The sequence below is a fragment of the Ixodes scapularis genome, unplaced genomic scaffold (genome assembly GCF_016920785.2).
Source record: "Ixodes scapularis isolate PalLabHiFi unplaced genomic scaffold, ASM1692078v2 PGA_scaffold9__187_contigs__length_104089568, whole genome shotgun sequence".
Classification (NCBI taxonomy): Eukaryota; Metazoa; Arthropoda; class Arachnida; order Ixodida; family Ixodidae; genus Ixodes; species Ixodes scapularis.
Genome location: NW_024609884.1, coordinates 49,357,246 through 49,374,355, shown reverse-complemented (window position 1 = coordinate 49,374,355; position 17,110 = coordinate 49,357,246). Strand labels below are relative to the sequence as shown.

The window sequence follows — 17,110 nt, the reverse complement described above, 5'->3', positions numbered from 1 at the left end:
CGTGGCCAATCAGCGCGTCGAAGGTCGGGCTCGGGTCCAATAGCCGACCGAGCGCGATCCGACTGTGATGACGTTTCATAGAAGAAGAGGAAACCATGCGGAGGCCTTCTGTCTAGGTGGTGTTGTCCGGACTCAACACTACCCAAGTATTCTAGTACACTGTACCAGTGCTGCGCTGTGCCGCCATGATCTTCCCAGGGGCTGCACGTTGCACGTGCCTCGTGCATCGACGCACTTTGCGCTACTTTCAAAGCATGAAGGCGCGCGCTTAAACATGGCTTCCGTCAAATCGAAAATCGTTAAGTGTTTGCTCGATGACGACTTCGATAAAGAGGTGCGCGGAGACGGCGGCATCAGCAAGAGTTTGCATTTGTGCTGGACGCTGTTGGTGTGGCGATTAAAGGTACGCCGAATGTCTTCTGAATTCCCAAAACCCTCAAAGAATGACAGCTGAATGGCCGAATTCATCGGCTCGCCTGTTCCTGAAATTGGGGTTAGGCACGTGAAGAATTAACTTCGACAAGTATTTGAAGGATATGTATGCATGCCTGTCTACACCTGTATTTTTATTTTTATTTCCCACGTTGACGAAAGACCGGACGAGCTGCCAAGTGATCGCCGTCGAGGTATCCACGTATCCAAGCAGACGCGAGAATAGAACGCGAGACGCGTGAGACCACTGCGAGACTGGCGGCGAGTGCGGAAGCGCCGTCATCTTAGCGGAAGCCGACCTGTTCGAGCTCGATCTCGCGCACTAGGGAGTTTTCGTAGACCGCGCTTTCCTCTCCGCTAAGCCCTCCACAACGCAGAAGCCTCTACTGCGCTTGCGCGCCCATGGCCTTGGCTGTAGAGTTCCGGGTATGGTAGCGGGTTGCGGAAGGCGTTGCGGGACGGCGAAAACGATCTTCGAAAACCCCCTCGACGACGACGGAGCGCGCTCCGCCACCGTGCACCGGAAATGAGACAATAGGGAGTTTTAGTAGACCGTGTTTCCCCCTCCGCTAACCCTCCACTACGAAGAAACCGCCACTGCGCCTGCCTGCCGATGACCTTGGCTGTAGAGTTCCGGGTAGCGGAGGGGCTTAGCGGAGGGGCATACACTAGGGAGTTGTAGTAGACCGTTTTTCTCCTCCGCTACGGTATCCCGAAGAAAACGCCGCAGCTGATCATGCGCGCCGGCAGCCTTGTCTGCATAGTTCAAGGTCTTGTGGCGGATTACGGAGAGCTATCCGGGTGCTTAGCGGGCTGCGGGTACGGTCTACTACAATTCCCTACTGTCTACTAAAACTCGCTATTAAGGAGTTTTCGTAGATCGTTTTCACCGTCCCGCTACGCTCTACGCTCTACGCTCTCCGCAACCCGCTACGATACCCGGAACCAGGGGCGGATTCAGAGGGGCGGTCCGGATGTCCTGACCCCCCTCTTGAATTCTGGATGTGTAAAAATTTAGGGAGTGGAAACGGGAAAGGGGGGGGGGGGGTCTTAAACATATGATACGCTGACCAACACCTGACCCCCCCCCCCCCTCCCCCGCCCCCCTCAAGAAATACCTGCGTCCGCCCCTGCCCGGAACTCTACAGTCAAGGCCATCGGCGCGCATGCAGGGGCAGTAGTGGCTTCTTCCTTGCGGAGGGCTTAGCGGAAGGGGAAACGCGGTTGCGAAAACTCCCTAATGTCGATTAGTTTAACTGGAGTGCACTCTGACCGCTGGAGCGCGCTCGAGCGCGTTGACTTAACGCGCCCAGTGAATAGCCCATATCAGGGCCGTACCCAGGGGGAGAGTTTCGGGGTTCAAACCCCCCCCCCCCCCCCAAAAAAAAAAAAATATATATATATATATTCGAGCCCCCCCCCCCCCCCCCCCCCCCCTTTCACTGTCGGCTGGGGAAGGGAGGAGCGATGGGCCGCATTTCGAAAGAGGCCCGGGGTGGCCTCGATTTCGCTAAAGTCACTGGATCGGGAAACCCAGTGGGGGACCCGCTGAAGTTCCAGCGATACTGTTAGGGGTGCACGTGTGCCTGTATATACAACACAGCACTCCTTACTATTACTGCTAACCAGAGGCGCGTGAATTCCAGCGCGTCTTCGCCGCACCCCGAAAACCGCAACGCACCCGGCCCACGACCGATCTTTTCGTAACCACTCCGATAGCGCCCTCCTGTTTTCCCCTCTCATCCAAGTGCCGGGGTGCCATCCCCCTCGACAGAGGATCCCCGGGCGCCTCGCTTCCCCATCTTCATACCACGCTCCGTTCCACCGCACAGTGGACCATAGCGGATGCTAGAGATCGTCTTCGCCAATCGAGGGCTGAGAGAGAATCACGTGATCTTGAGCTTCGCATAGCACACCACAGAGTGTAAGGTGACACTCGGAGCTGGATTGGCTGGGATGGCTCGTAGCGCCCTCTGCAGTCCATTATAAGGTGACACAAAGGAAATGTTCGCTCGAGCAATAAACACGTACGTTTGAGGGAAGCTCGTATCGGTTCTCTGTTCGTTAGTCCAACTTCCCAGAACACCGCGAGCGTGCGACGCCTCAGGGGCTTTGGGGGGCCTGCCGGGGGTATGGTCCGTATGGGGTGTTTCGCGCGGTGAAAAAAGGATGGAAAGAAAATGACGAAAATTCGTTCCGAGCTGTGTCTGTAGTCGCAGGGGTTCCGAGTGACACCGGACCCTGCGGAGGATGCGCGGGGCTGCGGTTAGGGAGCTGGGTCAAGTATGGCTGTATATATTTTTCTTGTTCTCTTACCCTCGGTTTCCTCTCACCCAAGTCATGCTTACTGGGGCGGAGTTTGGGCCAATAAATAAATTTTGTCGTAAGCTGGAAGTAAGCTTTGAAACAATTCACTCCCACTGTGATGGTGCATGTGAAACATTTCGTCGCTTGCTATTGTTAATTATAGGTCGATTACATGCTTGTTTTTAAAAAAGTAAATACAAAAAACAGCCATTCAAGATGGCCACCGTGTTCTAGAAAACTCCCCCCAAAGAAATTTTCTGTGTACGGCCCTGGCCCATATTAGCGCCAAGATGAATCGGTGGCGCCCTCTTGAGGCTCTGCTATACTCCGACCTCGAGCGTAGTTGACTCGTCGTAGCGCAGCGCACAGAGATGCTGATTGGTCGCAGATATCGAGTCCCTGCTCGTCAGCCAATGAAAGGCACGCGTTCTGCGCCACGCCGCGTCCGCTGCGCTCAACGTCGGAGTACAACAGAGCCTTTAAGGTTTCCATCCGTGACGTCATGACCAGGATTTGCCTCGCCGTGACGTCACAAGTCGTAATCCATGGCTACACTTATCATCAGTTGTGACGACAAGTCCGATGGTGCGTGTCGAATTTTTGATGGAAGCTAGGAGTCATCGTATTCTTAAATCAACACCTCCGAAGTTGACAGTCTGCCAATGCCCTTGTGTCCGTCGTTTGGCCAGTCGTTGGAAGGCCGACCACAGTGACGCTTTTGATCGCGCCGCGTGTGGTGGCTGACGTGGTGCCCTCGTTTGCCCAGGTGGATCCGGAAAGCCCGCTGTGGCGAGACATGCAGGACTGCGGCGTGTCCTGCGTCCAGCTTAGCGTCTCGTTCCCGGACAACTTCCCGTTCGCGCCGCCGTTCGTGCGCGTGCTGGCACCGCACATTGAGCGCGGCTTCGTCATGGAAGGCGGCGCCATCTGCATGGAGCTGCTGACGCCGCGAGGCTGGGCGTCCGCCTACACTGTCGAGGCCATCCTGGTCCAGGTACGTATCCTCGGCCCGCTGTAACGGTAGAACGATATGACTCGACCATGAAAGCGGAGGTCCACACTTGTCCAAAGCATATCTGATAGCCTTATCATCAGCTGATTGCTTGGGGAAGCTCAGTAATGTGTGCTGGATTTGCGGATCATCTGGTGACCACTGGGCGGCTTAGTAAAGCTTGTGAGCTTTGAGGAGCATCGGATCACCACTGTGAGGCATGCGAGATCATTTTGGCACTGACGGTAAGCACGATAACGGGGTAACGAGAGAGAACCCGGATGTTACGGGTCTGACCGTCGGTGGCCGTACCGCAGTTCGTGCCCAAGCAGTGCTTAAAGTTTCCCGTTGTATTGGGGGGGGGTCCGGGTCCGGTCCGGGTCGGGTCGGGTCGGGTCGGGTCGGGTCGGGTCGGGTCGGGTCTGGTCTCTACAAACTCTGATGTACAAGGGGGTTTCTAGATACACTCAAAAACCGACTTGACTAATGTGTAAGTGTAGCCCGGCATTTTTCTTTTTTTTTTGTAGGAAACAAAAACGCCTGACTACCTGATAGAACTTGAGTGGGGGGAAATCAGATCGTCTTATTGTACGAATCGATAGTTACGATAGTGGTTTTGTCAACGCCAGAGGTATGCCGGGAGATCTACAGGGAGAGCAACAGCACAGTTGTCGGTCGTCTGCCCGCAGGTGGCTGCGTCGCTTTCTAAGGGCCAGGCTCGCATCGCCACAAAGCCAGGGAAGCAGTTCAACCGGAAGTTGGCCGAGTCCTCTTTCCGGAGCCTGGTCAAGACTCACGACAAGTACGGCTGGGTGACGCCTCCCCTGGCCGACGGCTAGGCTCTCCCGCACGAGCGTGCCGGTGGGCGGTTGCCATACGAGGAACTGCGCTGGACGCTGGCCGACGGTGGGCCCGATTCTCTTCGTGCCATCGCCCCGACACCTCACGCTTCACACTGCTCTCTGAACATTCTTTGTTAACTTCCTTTCTAAATGCTATACGGGCGTTTGTGTTTTGTTCTTGTTATCATTATTATGACGTCATCATCACGACGGAATACCTCCTTATGTGCTCTCCACTTCGCTGTGTAGATTCGATTTTAAGTAACAAGACAGTCACCGTTTACAGTATTGTGAACAGTACAAAACTAGAACGAACCGGTTTTTTCTTCTTCCCAATTTTCGATGAATCCTTTAGTTGGGGTTACTTTAAAGCCTAGACTTAATGAACCATCGAGCAGCAGTTACTTCCTCATTTCGTGACCAAAACTCGCAGCCACTTGTGTGTTGCTGTTATAACGTGTTCCTATCTCTCATTTGGGCCGACTGTGCAGTGATGCATGCTTGGTACGCGAGGCGATGTCTGATCTCCTCTAAATTTGTTCCCTCCTCGTCTTGTCTTTCCAGGTGAACAGTGAGGATTAATGGGTGCTAGTCAGGACATTTCCAGCAAGCTGCTTCTGTTTTTCTTGCATTTACGTGATCGTGTATGACTCATTCATTGCGACTCAAGCCCCATCATTCACCGAGCAACATCGTCGCGGTGTGTCCCCCTCAAGCGCGTTGCGTCTTCCTTGGCGGTGACTTTGCTCTAGGTGCTATTTTTCTCTTTGACAACGCGGCTTCATGTTTGCGGGTCTGTATGTATGTGCGTCTCGGAAGGAAAGAAAAAAAAAAAAAAAACCTCCACGGTTTCACGAAGGATAGTGTGTCGATTGTTTCTTGTTAAGTCTGCTTCTAAAATGTCCAGACAGGATTCGGGAATTCTACGCGGGGTTTGAGGATATTTCTGAAAGGACGTGATTCCGATTGTTGTGTTACGTATTTACGCGGGAACCAAGCGGCAAGTCGATCTACGCATTACCGCGAAGACGAAAGAGGGGATCACGTACATTACCGCCAGGTGGTCGGCTGTTGCTTTACTGCTGAATTTTATTTGTCGGTATTTCGTAAACGGTAATGCGTGTTTTCACGGCAGTTTCTAGTTAATAACAAATTTAGAAAAAGAAAAATTGTTAGAACTTAATGCGTTAGTATAATACAGGTTAATGCATCACGTCAACTCCACATTTTATGAGCTCGCCATACTCGCCATGTGAGTATGGCGAGTATGTTCGTTGAATCTCCCGAAGGCTCTTTCTAAAATATGACACGTGTAAATATTTTCTTTTTTTCTTTTTGGCGAGACGACAAGGAGGTCGAACTTTCGGGAACGAGTTTCGTGGTCACGAGCTGATCACGGACGTTACCGTTTGAGGGGAAGCAACCGCGGCTTACAGCATGCTTCGCTCATCTCCATTCACAACTGTAACCGGAATTTTTCGCTTTAAGTATACCGACATAACCCGCGTTTTTTTTTTTTTTCTTGAAGTTTTTTTATATCACGGTGACTCGGGACCGTAAAGAGGATGCGGCAAAATTTACCGCGACTCATTTCTCTTCACATTTGCGGTCACGCAGTTAGTGATATATTGCGAATCCGCCGCCAAGTCCTGCTCCTTTTCCCTCTCCATATCGTACCACGTGTAATTATTCTGCAGCGATTCTAAACCTGCCCATAACACTTCTTTAAAAAATAAAAACTTACTGAGGCATTGTAGAAGTGTCATGCTCCCGTCGTTAGCTCCGTTTGAGGCAGCTATCCCACGGACCTTTTCCTGCCTAGATCTTTACAGTAACGTCCAGTAATGTATACTACATGAGAATGACGGTACAGAATGATCCACGTTTGCTCAACGCCAAGTATTCGAGCCTCGGCTGTTTTCCGACGCGAATGCCTCTTGTTTCTTTCCTCCACTCCTCTCTCAAGTTCGTGCGGGCAAACGAATTTTATCCCATCTGAACTTGGGCGCCGCCCGCGTCTGTGGTTGACGAATCACTACTGCTCACGCCAGCGAAGCGAAAGAGACACCCACCCCGTTGAAATGACAAGCTTGTCGTGCCACTGTGTTCCTCCCCTCCCGACCGAATCCCCGCCTGGCATTCCCCGTTCGGGAAGGCGAGCACGTGGCCCTTTGCTGCGCGTTCGCGGCCAATGCCGTCCTTTTGTGAATACAGACGATTGTTTCGCGAAATGATCTTTCATCGAATGAATCCCTGCTCTGTACATACATAAAAGACGAGTTGCGTGTGCCGCGCACTTGCGGTGTTCATTAATGTGCGTCCGTGTGTCTCTCGAATGTTCGGATAATAAAGATTATTCGTTACTTAAGAGGCCTGTTGTCACCGAAGGCCACCGGCCTCCACGCCGCGAGATCGAGTCTTGCGGCTGTCATCACGTTTCTGTCGTCCGGTCACGATTAAAGCTATACTTCGTTTCACATCCCACCGACGCCATTCTAACAAAAGTTCTAATAGAGGATTCTATCTCTATAAAATTGTGGTCCAGTAAACCTATAGATAGACCAATAGAATCCCATCGGAACCGATAGGTGGGTCCTATTTGTCCATTAGGGTCCTCTTGGTGTATTGGCCCAATAGTGGACTACTGGTGTATTGGTCGTGTAGAGGCTTGTTGGTGTATTGGTCGATTAGAATGTACCAATACACCAATAGGCCATTATTGAAACATGTCTCAGACTGGTGTGCAGGTCTCTTCTCGTCAGTTGTGTCATGCTGTAGCCTGCCGCGGTTCCGGAGGTAGCACAGTGCTGGAGCTGGAGAAAGCAGACACCTTTTCTGGTTGTGGTCGTTATCATCTTGACAGCCCTCGGAAGAATTAGCGGCGGGGAGTTGGGACGCTGTGACGAAAGCGAGACCTGTGTTTCATCTTCTTTGCTGAAAGGCTTGGGACCAATCACCAGGTTTACGACAGCATGACATGCCAGCTCCTGCGACATACTTTGTAACCACTTCGGGGCCACTTTCTATGCAGTATAGAATGCCAGACACACCAGTCAAAGACGGATTCCAGGCACCGTGCCTTCCACTACTCATTATGACCACTGGACACTGAAAATCGTGGCCCCCGAAACAGCATGAGCAGTGCAAGAGGCATAACCAGAGAATGGGTTTAGCAAGCCTAAAAAGCATGGGATGCCAAAGGTAGAAGGCAGACAAAACTGCAAATATTTCGTTTGTCTTCAATGTTTCGAGGAAGTTGGGGTTCCTTATATTTCGACAGTTTGGGATAGCGAATGTGTAATTACTTCAAGGACAAAATGTTAAAAAAATATGTTCAGGTATATCCAGTCAATGCCCCCATTGCACAGATGTGTAAAACACGCTTTATACATTTGACAAAACCTGTCTTCTCAACATTTTATTTAAATCCAAAAGTGGTTAGCAAATGGACGAGACGACTCAAATATTTGCAATAAATTAGAAAATTAATAAACATAACAGTGTAAAAGAAAACGATGAGAATAAAATTGCTCTGGATACTTGAAATAATGAAAATTGTTCTAAAAAGAACACCTGTACACTTACTGCACGAAATTCACTAGGATTTGGAAGTTGCTAAATGAAGGTCATACTTTGAATGGAAATTGAACAGTATACAACTCTTGTCATATGAAATTAACTAGAATTTGAAACTGCTAAATGAATACAGTACGATTTAATAGAGCTTGAACATTGCACTAATTCCTTGCATAAAACTGAATAGACCACATGAAAGTAGTATTTAAGCTGATATTGAGCAACTTTTGGGCCAAAATAGTTCTGTTAATGGAAGGGTTCAAACCTTCAAGAATATTTACAAGTAACAAACCGAAGACTGCCAAAAATGCAATCGCAGTGCTTGCGAGAAACTCTTGCACATATTTTCTCCCGCCTTTTTGCTTCTTTTAATAGATGCTAAAGAAGGTGAAGCACATAAAAAAAACATAACGAATTAAGGCTGCGGTCCCACGGCGGCAATCTTGCCAAGGCGTTAGTTCAACCAATATATGGCGACATGCATAGGCGTAGACTACGGAGGGCATCGGGGCTCGTACCCCCCCTGGTAAGATTCAGGGGGGGGGGGAAGAGCACCCCCCCCCCCCCCCTTGGGCCCGGGCCATGATCCTTACCGAGACGCTGTTTGCGTGCCATGTAACGAGTTTCTTGCAGTGGCATGCAAACAAAATAATTCCCACGTTGCCTTTGTTGACAAAATACATGGGAAATGGAATCCCAGCCGTACTTCCGGGGGAAGGAGGGGGTGCTTTTCCGCTTGCGTGGAAAAGCACCCCTCCCCCCCCCCCCCCCCCCCCCCCCCCCCCCCCGAGAAAATGGAGAGTCTACGCCGCAGGCAACATGCACCCGTGGTGTGTAATGTGCCTACATGTCTGTCTGTCTCAGGGTGAAGCCATCCATTGTCGCCCTGAATGTGCCAGCGCGTGACGCTCTCGCGCACTCGGTGCGTGACTTGGGCGGTAAAATGGCGTCTGTGCATTAGCCAACGCTACGCGCTCGAGCAAAATGACACCAGATAGCGCGCACTTCAAAATGCATAAAAAAACGAGTGGGCGGAAAAATGGCCGAGATGTCACCACTCAAGCAAAAGCGCGCGTGTGTATGAAGGCACTCTAGTGGTGTGGCCGAAATATTGGTACACGGCGAAATGGCTCGAGCACAATCGCGTTCCCATCGTGGCCTTGCTCGCGCCGCTGCCAGCTGTGCTCAGCTGGCTCAGTAGCGTGGCCCAGCAAACCTTTCCAAGAAAGAGCGCGTGGCCGGTGCCATCTTGAGGGTTTGTGCGTATGGCACGTGCACTGCTCGCTTTCCGAAGCGACGAACATGCACGTGCCGGGCTGTGAAGATGGCGCGATGGACTGTGTTTTTGTAAACATTGGAAAGGTCTATAGGGACATGCGGTTCGGCGGTTGCCACGTGCTATCGCAATAAATCTTACCAAGAAGGAATCGATTGTTAATTGACGTGTCAATAGCCTGTTAATGAAAAATTCTGCAGGAATGCACGCTCAGTAGACTCAATCTTCCAAGACACCAGTGGAAGCGGACGTCTAGTAAAATGCTTCGCGATTTACGGTACTTACCTCACCATTATAATGACGACTGAAAAGTGACGTCATGAAATATTGTGTTTCACAGAATCCGGAGGATGTTGTAAAGGGGTTTACATTATAGTTCCCACAAAACAAACGCCGTTACAATATATTCGGTAGTACCGACAGACATAACGGTGCAAGTACAGCTTAGGAGGAATATGATGAAAAGCATCGGAATAAATAGGAAGACATTTATTTGCAATGAAGACGCTATGAACGAGCGGCGTTTAGCGACGGCAAGCGATAAGCCTTCGGGAATTTATAAGTTCGCATGATTGCTAACTATGGACATACGGACAATGACGACCTGTTTTGTTGGGAGATGGAGTTGCGGTGATGACCTGATATCGGACGACTCGTGGCGGACGAACAAGCAAGTTTCGTCTCGGCGAATGGTAAGCGTCCAGTGTCAAGCACAGCACGTCGCTACCGACATTGTGGACGTTTCGAACACTTTCCGCTTTCGACAAGTGTTGACAGCTGGGCTAACTTTGCGGAAAGACTCGAAGTCTTCCTCTAGTCGAGCGCCATCATGAACAATAACTGAAAACAATCCACTGTTCAGTCGGTGGGTGGCGAAACTTGTGCGCATCTGCGGAGTCATGGTCGATGCGTACTCTAAGTGGTTGGAAGTTTAGGCTATGCATGCCACGACGTCCAAACACGTCATTGACGTTCTACGCTCTCTTTTCACTACTTTTGGTCTACCGAAAGTATACTTTTCTCTGATAACGCGCCGAATCCTGTTTCGAGCAAAATAAACAAATTTCGACGACAAAAAAAAAAAAAGAAAAGGCACACACACACTAGTGCACCATGCCATCCTGAAACTAACGGGCAAAAAAAATTGGGTTGTGTGTATGTTTATACTGCCGCGAGCGCAGCTCACCGAGCAGGCAGAGCGCTCCTGGCCTACGGTTATCGCGCTCTCCTTCCACGCAGGAAGCCAGCGTTCGATTCCTGGCCGCGAGTACGCATTTTTGTTGTCTCTAATGTGATGTTCTGGTAAATTCGAGAATTGTGTTGGGCTAATTCTAAGGTTAGAATGTTCTACGCGTCGAACCTTCTACGCCGACCATTCCAGAAGCCCACGCGTGTACATAAGGGGCTTCGCGTGGCGAGCCAAAGTCGATAAGTCTCGCCCCAGCGCTCCCTGCGGTTTCGCCGACATCGACGCCCGTGACGCTCTGCTGTTTTCTTTTGTTCCGTTTTTGTTTTGGGCACAAGTTCGCCCCATTAAGGCTGCGGTCCCACGGCAGCCATCTTGAACAAGGCGTTAGTTCAACCAATAGGTGGCGACACGCACCCGTGGGGTGGCCGAAACATTGGTTCACAGTGGGATGCTCGAGCACCATCACGTTCCCCTCGTGGCCTTGGTCGCGCCGCTGCCAGCTGTGCTCAGCTAGCTCAAGTAGCGTGGCCCAGCAAACGGATGCATGCGAAAATATGCGGTTCGGCGGTTGTAACGGGCTTTCGCAATAAATCTTACCAAGAAGGAACCAAATGTTGATTGACGTGTCAATATTGTCACGGGTGGTGAGTCGTGACCAATAAACAAGAAATAAACAGAAATAAATAAACGTTTAATGTGGCGAACTTGTGCCAAAAATAAAGAAGGAAACAGAAGAAAGCAGAGCGTCGCGGGCGTCGAAGTCGGCGTGTCAGCAGAATCGAGCGCTGGGGCGAGACTGACTCGACAAGGTCGCGGGCGGCCTTTTATCTAGAGTGAGTCAGTATCTCGAAGATTCGGCGGAGAAGGTTTGAGCGTAGCGCGCTCGGGGCGAGAATGAACAAGCACTTTCTAGAACAACAAAAACAGGGATGAACGATAGTTATGTCCGCAGCAAGAGTGAACGAGAACTTTCTACAAGTCCGTGACCCCTGCGCGCGGCATTATCCCCCCCTTTAAAAAGTGCATCGTCCCGATGCAGCACAAAACGAAAAACAACAAACAAAAACAAATCCAAAACAAAAAGGCAGCAGAATCGCGAGCCGCAGTTCACAGTTCACCCGTCGACGAGAGTGGAAAGTTACGTTCGTAATACGGCTTCAGCCGGACGACGTGCACCACCTCGGGTCGCGGCTGACGTCTTGCAGATGGGCGCGTTCCGTCGGGGAGGACTTCGTAGTTAAGACTTAAGATCACCGAGGCGACGAAGCACTTTGTAGGGTCCAAAGTATCGTTTCAGCAATTTCTCACTGAGGCCGCGGCGACGGATGGGCGTCCATACCCACACCCTATCTCCGGGCTGGAAGTGGACGTCCCTGCGACGAAGGTTGTAGCGGCCGGCGTCGACGCGTTGCTGGTTTTGAATCAGGAGTCGGGCGAGCTGGCGAACTTCTTCGGCGCGTTGAGCAACCACCTGGGCGTCGTCGCTCTCGTTGTGAGATGGCTCATGGGGCGTCCAGCATGGTCGTTACCTTCCGACCATGTACCAGCTGGAAAGGGGTGAATCCAGTGGTCTCTTGAACCGCCGTATTGTAGGCGAACGTGACGTAGGGCAGCACCTCGTCCCACGTCTTGTGCTCTACGTCGACATACATAGAGATCATATCGGCGATTGTCTTGTTGAGTCGCTCCGTCAGCCCGTTGGTCTGCGGGTGGTACGCAGTTGTACGACGATGGCTGGTGTGACTGAGTCGGAAGATTTCTTGGGTCAGTTGTGCCATGAACGATGATCCGCGATCTGTAATCAGAACCTCTGGAGCGCCGTGCCGGAGGACGATGGACTCAATGAAAAACTTGGCAACTTCCACAGCAGTCCCCGAAGGAAGAGCTTTCGTTTCGGCGTACCGCGTGATATAATCTGTGGCGACGATGATCCAGCGGTTCCCCGACGTCGAAGGCGGAAAAGGACCAAGTAGATCCATTCCGATCTGCTGGAAGGGTGCAGTTGGAGGAGAAATAGGCTGCAGGAGTCCGGCCGGCCTCGTCGGAGGTTTCTTGCGTCGCTGGCACTCGTGGCATGATCGTGTGTACAGGTGGACGGTCTTGGGGAGCTTGGGCCAGTAATACTTTTCACGAATACGGGCCAGTGTCCGGCTGTATCCAAGGTGTCCGGACGTCGGGTCGTCGTGACATGCTTGAAAGATCTCCCCTCGAAGGTCGGTCGGTATTACCAGCAGCCACGGCGAGTTGTTGTTCCCGAAGTTCTCTTTGTAGAGTACACCTTGTCGAATGGTGAAGGTCGGCACGGTTCGTGAGAAAACACGGGGTACGGTACCGCCGCGCCCTTCCAGGTGCTCGATTAAAGGGGCACTCAAGTGCTTTTTGGAGAAGCTTGTTTTTGGAAGCATATTGTTTGTTGGGCTTCAGTCAATAAAAATGACCAGTTCTAAATGGCAAGGCGCCCTAGTAAACTCACAGCAATAGAAATACACAGGCACTATATCCTCTTGCGGGGTCCATCCCGTGTCTCCACCACCTCCATAGAATTCGACCAATAGAAATAGCGAACTGCGAAAAGATTGCTAAAGTTATTATTGTTGCTCTTTTTAGGCACATGCACATTATATTTTGACAACAACGTCAAATCTTTGGCTGTAGGTGACGTAATACAGCTATTATTGTTTGAAAAAGAGCGAACTACGTTTTCTCCTCGCCTTGTTACGCGGGAGTGATGCGCCCACGCACATCACTCCCGGGTGTGCTACAGGCCAGCTGTAGCACACCCGGATCGAGGCACAGCCCCTCGAAATCCGGGTGGCTTGTCACGCAGCTCTGCCGGCCCTGCTGCTTGCGAACGGCGGCCGGGTAGTCACGGCAGCAGACACACTCTGCGACGGTTTCCATCGGCACGCAGCAACTGCATTGGCACCTTAAAACAGAAGACCAGCATCAGCTATACATATGAGAGGCATAATAAACAGCTCATCACCTACCAGTTGGTGTTCCCAAGCCGCTGGGTTGCGTCGTCGGTTTCGTCGTCTTCCTCCGGTGTCGACATTGAGCATCGCGAACTGTCGTCCGAGTCCGTCGCGTTCGGGGCATCGGCGTCGCGCGTAGGAGTGGCGTCGTAGGAGATTGAGCTGATATCTGCCGTCCGCCGAAGAATTTCCACCTCCAACGGTTTTAGATTTGGCAGGTCCATCTCCGCACGACGCGAGACCCGAAGTAAACAAAATGAGTCCCAACGAGAATCCATCAAATACGCGCACATTCGGAAGATCACTCCGCCGGTTCGAAGGATCAATCCGCCGGGAAGCCGTCATTCGTGATTGGATGGCGCACGCCCTTCCCTGCTGCCTTCCCGTCCGACAGCGCCCCTGACGGCGTGCGCCTAGGCGCAGAACAGCGATCTTTGATTGGATTTTTAATAGGGAAATCGGCCGCCCTTGAATGTGATTTTGGGATTTCTAGGATACTTAGAGCCCGCAGATTGAGTTATGACAATAAATAGACGATCTCAGAATTCACTTGAGTGCCCCTTTAAGGCTCGCAGCTCCGGATCGTCTCGTTGACGTCGTGCCATGTCATCGGTGTTCACTGCCCCTAGAAAGCACTCGTCATCATCATCGTCGTCGCTGCTGCCGGAAGGTGTTTCGACAGGGGCCCTGGACAGGCAGTCAGCGTCGCTGTGCTTGTGTCCTGACTTGTAAACCACAGTCATGTTGAACTCTTGTAGCCGGAGGCTCCATCGAGCGAGGCGTCCTGACGGGTCCTTGAGGTTCGCAAGCCAGCAGAGCGAGTGGTGGTCCGTGACTACGCGGAACGGGCTTCCGTACAAGTACGACGGACGAAACTTCGTGATTGCCCAGACGACCGCAAGGCATTCTTTCTCAGTCGTGGAGTAATTTCTCTCTGCCTTGGACAGTGTCCGACTTGCGTAGGCGATGACTCGTTCGGTGCCTTCTTGTACTTGAACTAGTACCGCGCCAAGTCCTGCGTTACTTGCGTCAGTGTGAATCTCGGTGTCCGCATCCTGATCGAAATGTCCAAGAACCGGAGGCGTCTGGAGTCGTCGCTTCAGCTCGTCGAATGCCTGCTGCTGTTCCTCGGCCCATTCGAACCTCTCGGCGTCCTTCGTGAGGTTTGTGAGCGGTGCGGAAATCCGTGCGAAATCCCGAACGAAGCGACGATAGTAGGCGCAAAGCCCAAGGAATCTTCGCACGGCCTTTTTGTCTGTCGGCACTGGAAATGACGCGACGGCGCGAGTCTTCTCAGGGTCTGGGCGCACGCCTTCGTTGCTAACCACGTGACCTAGAAACTTCAGTTCGTCATAGGCGAACCGACACTTTGACGGCTTGAGGGTGAGTCCAGCGGTCCGTATGGCTTGAAGAACAGCTCGGAGTCGCAAGTGCTCGTCGAAGTCGCTGGAAAACACCACGACGTCATCGAGGTAGACCAGACAGCTCTGCCACTTCAGTCCTGCCAGTACGGTGTCCATAACACGCTGGAAAGTTGCTGGCGCCGTACATAGTCCGAAGGGCATTACCTTGAACTCGTACAGCCCATCCGGCGTGACGAAAGCTGTCTTCTCTCGGTCCCGTTCGTCGACTTCGATCTGCCAGTAGCCGCTCTTCAGGTCCATCGATGAGAAGTATCGAGAGTGGCGCAGCCGGTCTAACGTGTCGTCGATTCGGGGGAGTGGGTAGACGTCTTTCTTCGTCACCGCGTTCAGCTGCCGGTAGTCCACGCAGAACCGAAGCGTTCCGTCCTTCTTCTTAACCAGTACGACTGGAGAGGCCCACGGACTGCTTGATGGCTGGATTATGTCGTCGTTCAGCATCTCTTGAACTTGCTCCTGGATCACCTCCCTTTCTTTAACGGAGACTCTGTACGGTGATCGATGCACAGGGCGCGCGTCGTCCTCGGTAATGATGCGGTGCTTCGCAACGGCTGTTTGGCGTACCTTCGACGACGTCGCAAAGCAGTCACGGTATTCGGCGAGGAGGTTAATCAGCTGCCGTCGTTTTGGGTCCGGAAGCTTAGGGTCGATGTCGAGTTGCGCTGGCGACGTACCGTCTTGCTGAGGTGGCGAGGATTCATCAGTAATGGCGGCGATTTCGGCGGAGTTTCGGAGATCCTCGACGTGGCCAACGGCTGCACCTTTCGTGAGGTGTTGCGTTTCATTCCGGAAGTTCGTCACGAGGACCACAGTGCGGCCATCCTGAAGTTCAGCTACTCCTCGTGCGACGCCTATTCCTCTTCCCAGGAGCAACTGGAGGTTGCCTTCCAGAAGAACTTCGCTACGGGTAGCTGCATCGGTCACGACAGGTACGACAACACTTGATCGCGGCGGCAGATTCACGTGGTCGGCAGCGACTCGGACGGCGGCTGACGCAGTTTGGAGTTTCTCTGAAGGCGGAACAGGTGTCCGCAGCGTCAATCTGTTTTCTCCAAGGTCGATGACGGCGCCGTATTCACACAAAAAGTCCATGCCGAGAATGACGTCTCTGGAACAGTCTTGTAGAATGACGAATTTCACAGGACACGTCTCGCCGTGAATTTCGACGCGAGCGGTGCACCTTCCGACAGGCGTGATGAGGTGTCCTCCGGCGGTTCGTATCTGCGGTCCATCCCACGGCGTAGTGACTTTTCGAAGGTGGCGAGAGAGCCTCCCACTCAATACTGAGTAGTCTGCCCCGGTGTCAACGAGTGCCGATGCGTTTTGGCCATCGATAACAACGTTTAGGTTGTTGGACACCGTTGCAGGCGCGTCGGTGCAATGCGGGGCGTCGAGAGAGTGGGAGCGCTCCGGCGTTCTTGGAGGCTGTTTGCTTCCGTCGTTTTCGGCAACGTCACCTCCAGGCGTTGCCGCACTCAGTTTTCCCGACGACGCAGGGGAGACAGGCTCTCTCGGCGGGATCGTGGCGCTGGGGAGGCTGAACGTCGTGGCGATGGGGAGCGGGCTTCACGGCGGAGAGACGACACTGGCGAGGGGGAACGTCGGAGGTATACTCCTCGATGTCGTGAGGGCGTTCGCCGTACCTCGGGCGTGGGTCGTTCGGGTGGAACCCACGCAGGCCCATTTGCCGGTAGGGACAACGACGGTAGATATGGTCGGCCTCCCCGCAGTGGTAGCACAACGGGCGTCGATCGGCCGTCCTCCACACGTCGGTCTTTCGTGGAGCAGCTTGTTCTGGGCGGACGTACACCCGATCTTCATGGCGTCGTGAGTACTGCGGCGCTAGAGGTTCACGTCGAGGTGGCGCCGTATACGGGTGAGCAGGGGGCGGTAATCGTCGGGTAGCTGCGGCGTAGCTCAGCTTCGGTGGTTCAGGAGCGGCGCTGGCGAGAACTTCTGGCTGCAGCGCCTGCTGAAGTTCTTCCCGGACAATCTCGGCGACTGAGGGCGTATCCAGGCTTGTGGCAGCAGGTAGCAACTTCTTCAACTCCTCCCGGACGGCTTCACGGATAAGGTCACGGATGTCGGGGAGGGTGGTGCC

At 52.6% G+C, this 17,110-nt stretch overlaps 1 protein-coding gene across 4 annotated transcripts in view; it reads left to right on the top strand.

Moving 5' to 3' along the window:
- The window catches only part of LOC8053303 (ubiquitin-conjugating enzyme E2Q-like protein 1), a 68,984-nt gene extending 62,044 nt beyond the window's left edge, over positions 1-6,940 (top strand). For 2 of the 4 annotated variants that reach the window (XR_006076764.1, XR_003917044.4), the window contains 3 exons: positions 3,506-3,733; positions 4,420-4,636; positions 5,137-6,940. Coding sequence is in view for 2 of the 4 variants with exons in the window: in XM_040499589.2 (XP_040355523.1) it covers positions 3,506-3,733; positions 4,420-4,569 (378 nt within the window). In the remaining 2 variants the exon portion in view is untranslated. Of the gene's footprint in view, positions 1-3,505; positions 3,734-4,419 lie in introns of all 4 variants that reach the window. The other 2 variants (XM_040499589.2, XM_029970075.4) reach the window with 1 other exon arrangement.
- Positions 6,941-17,110: the final 10,170 nt, after the last annotated feature.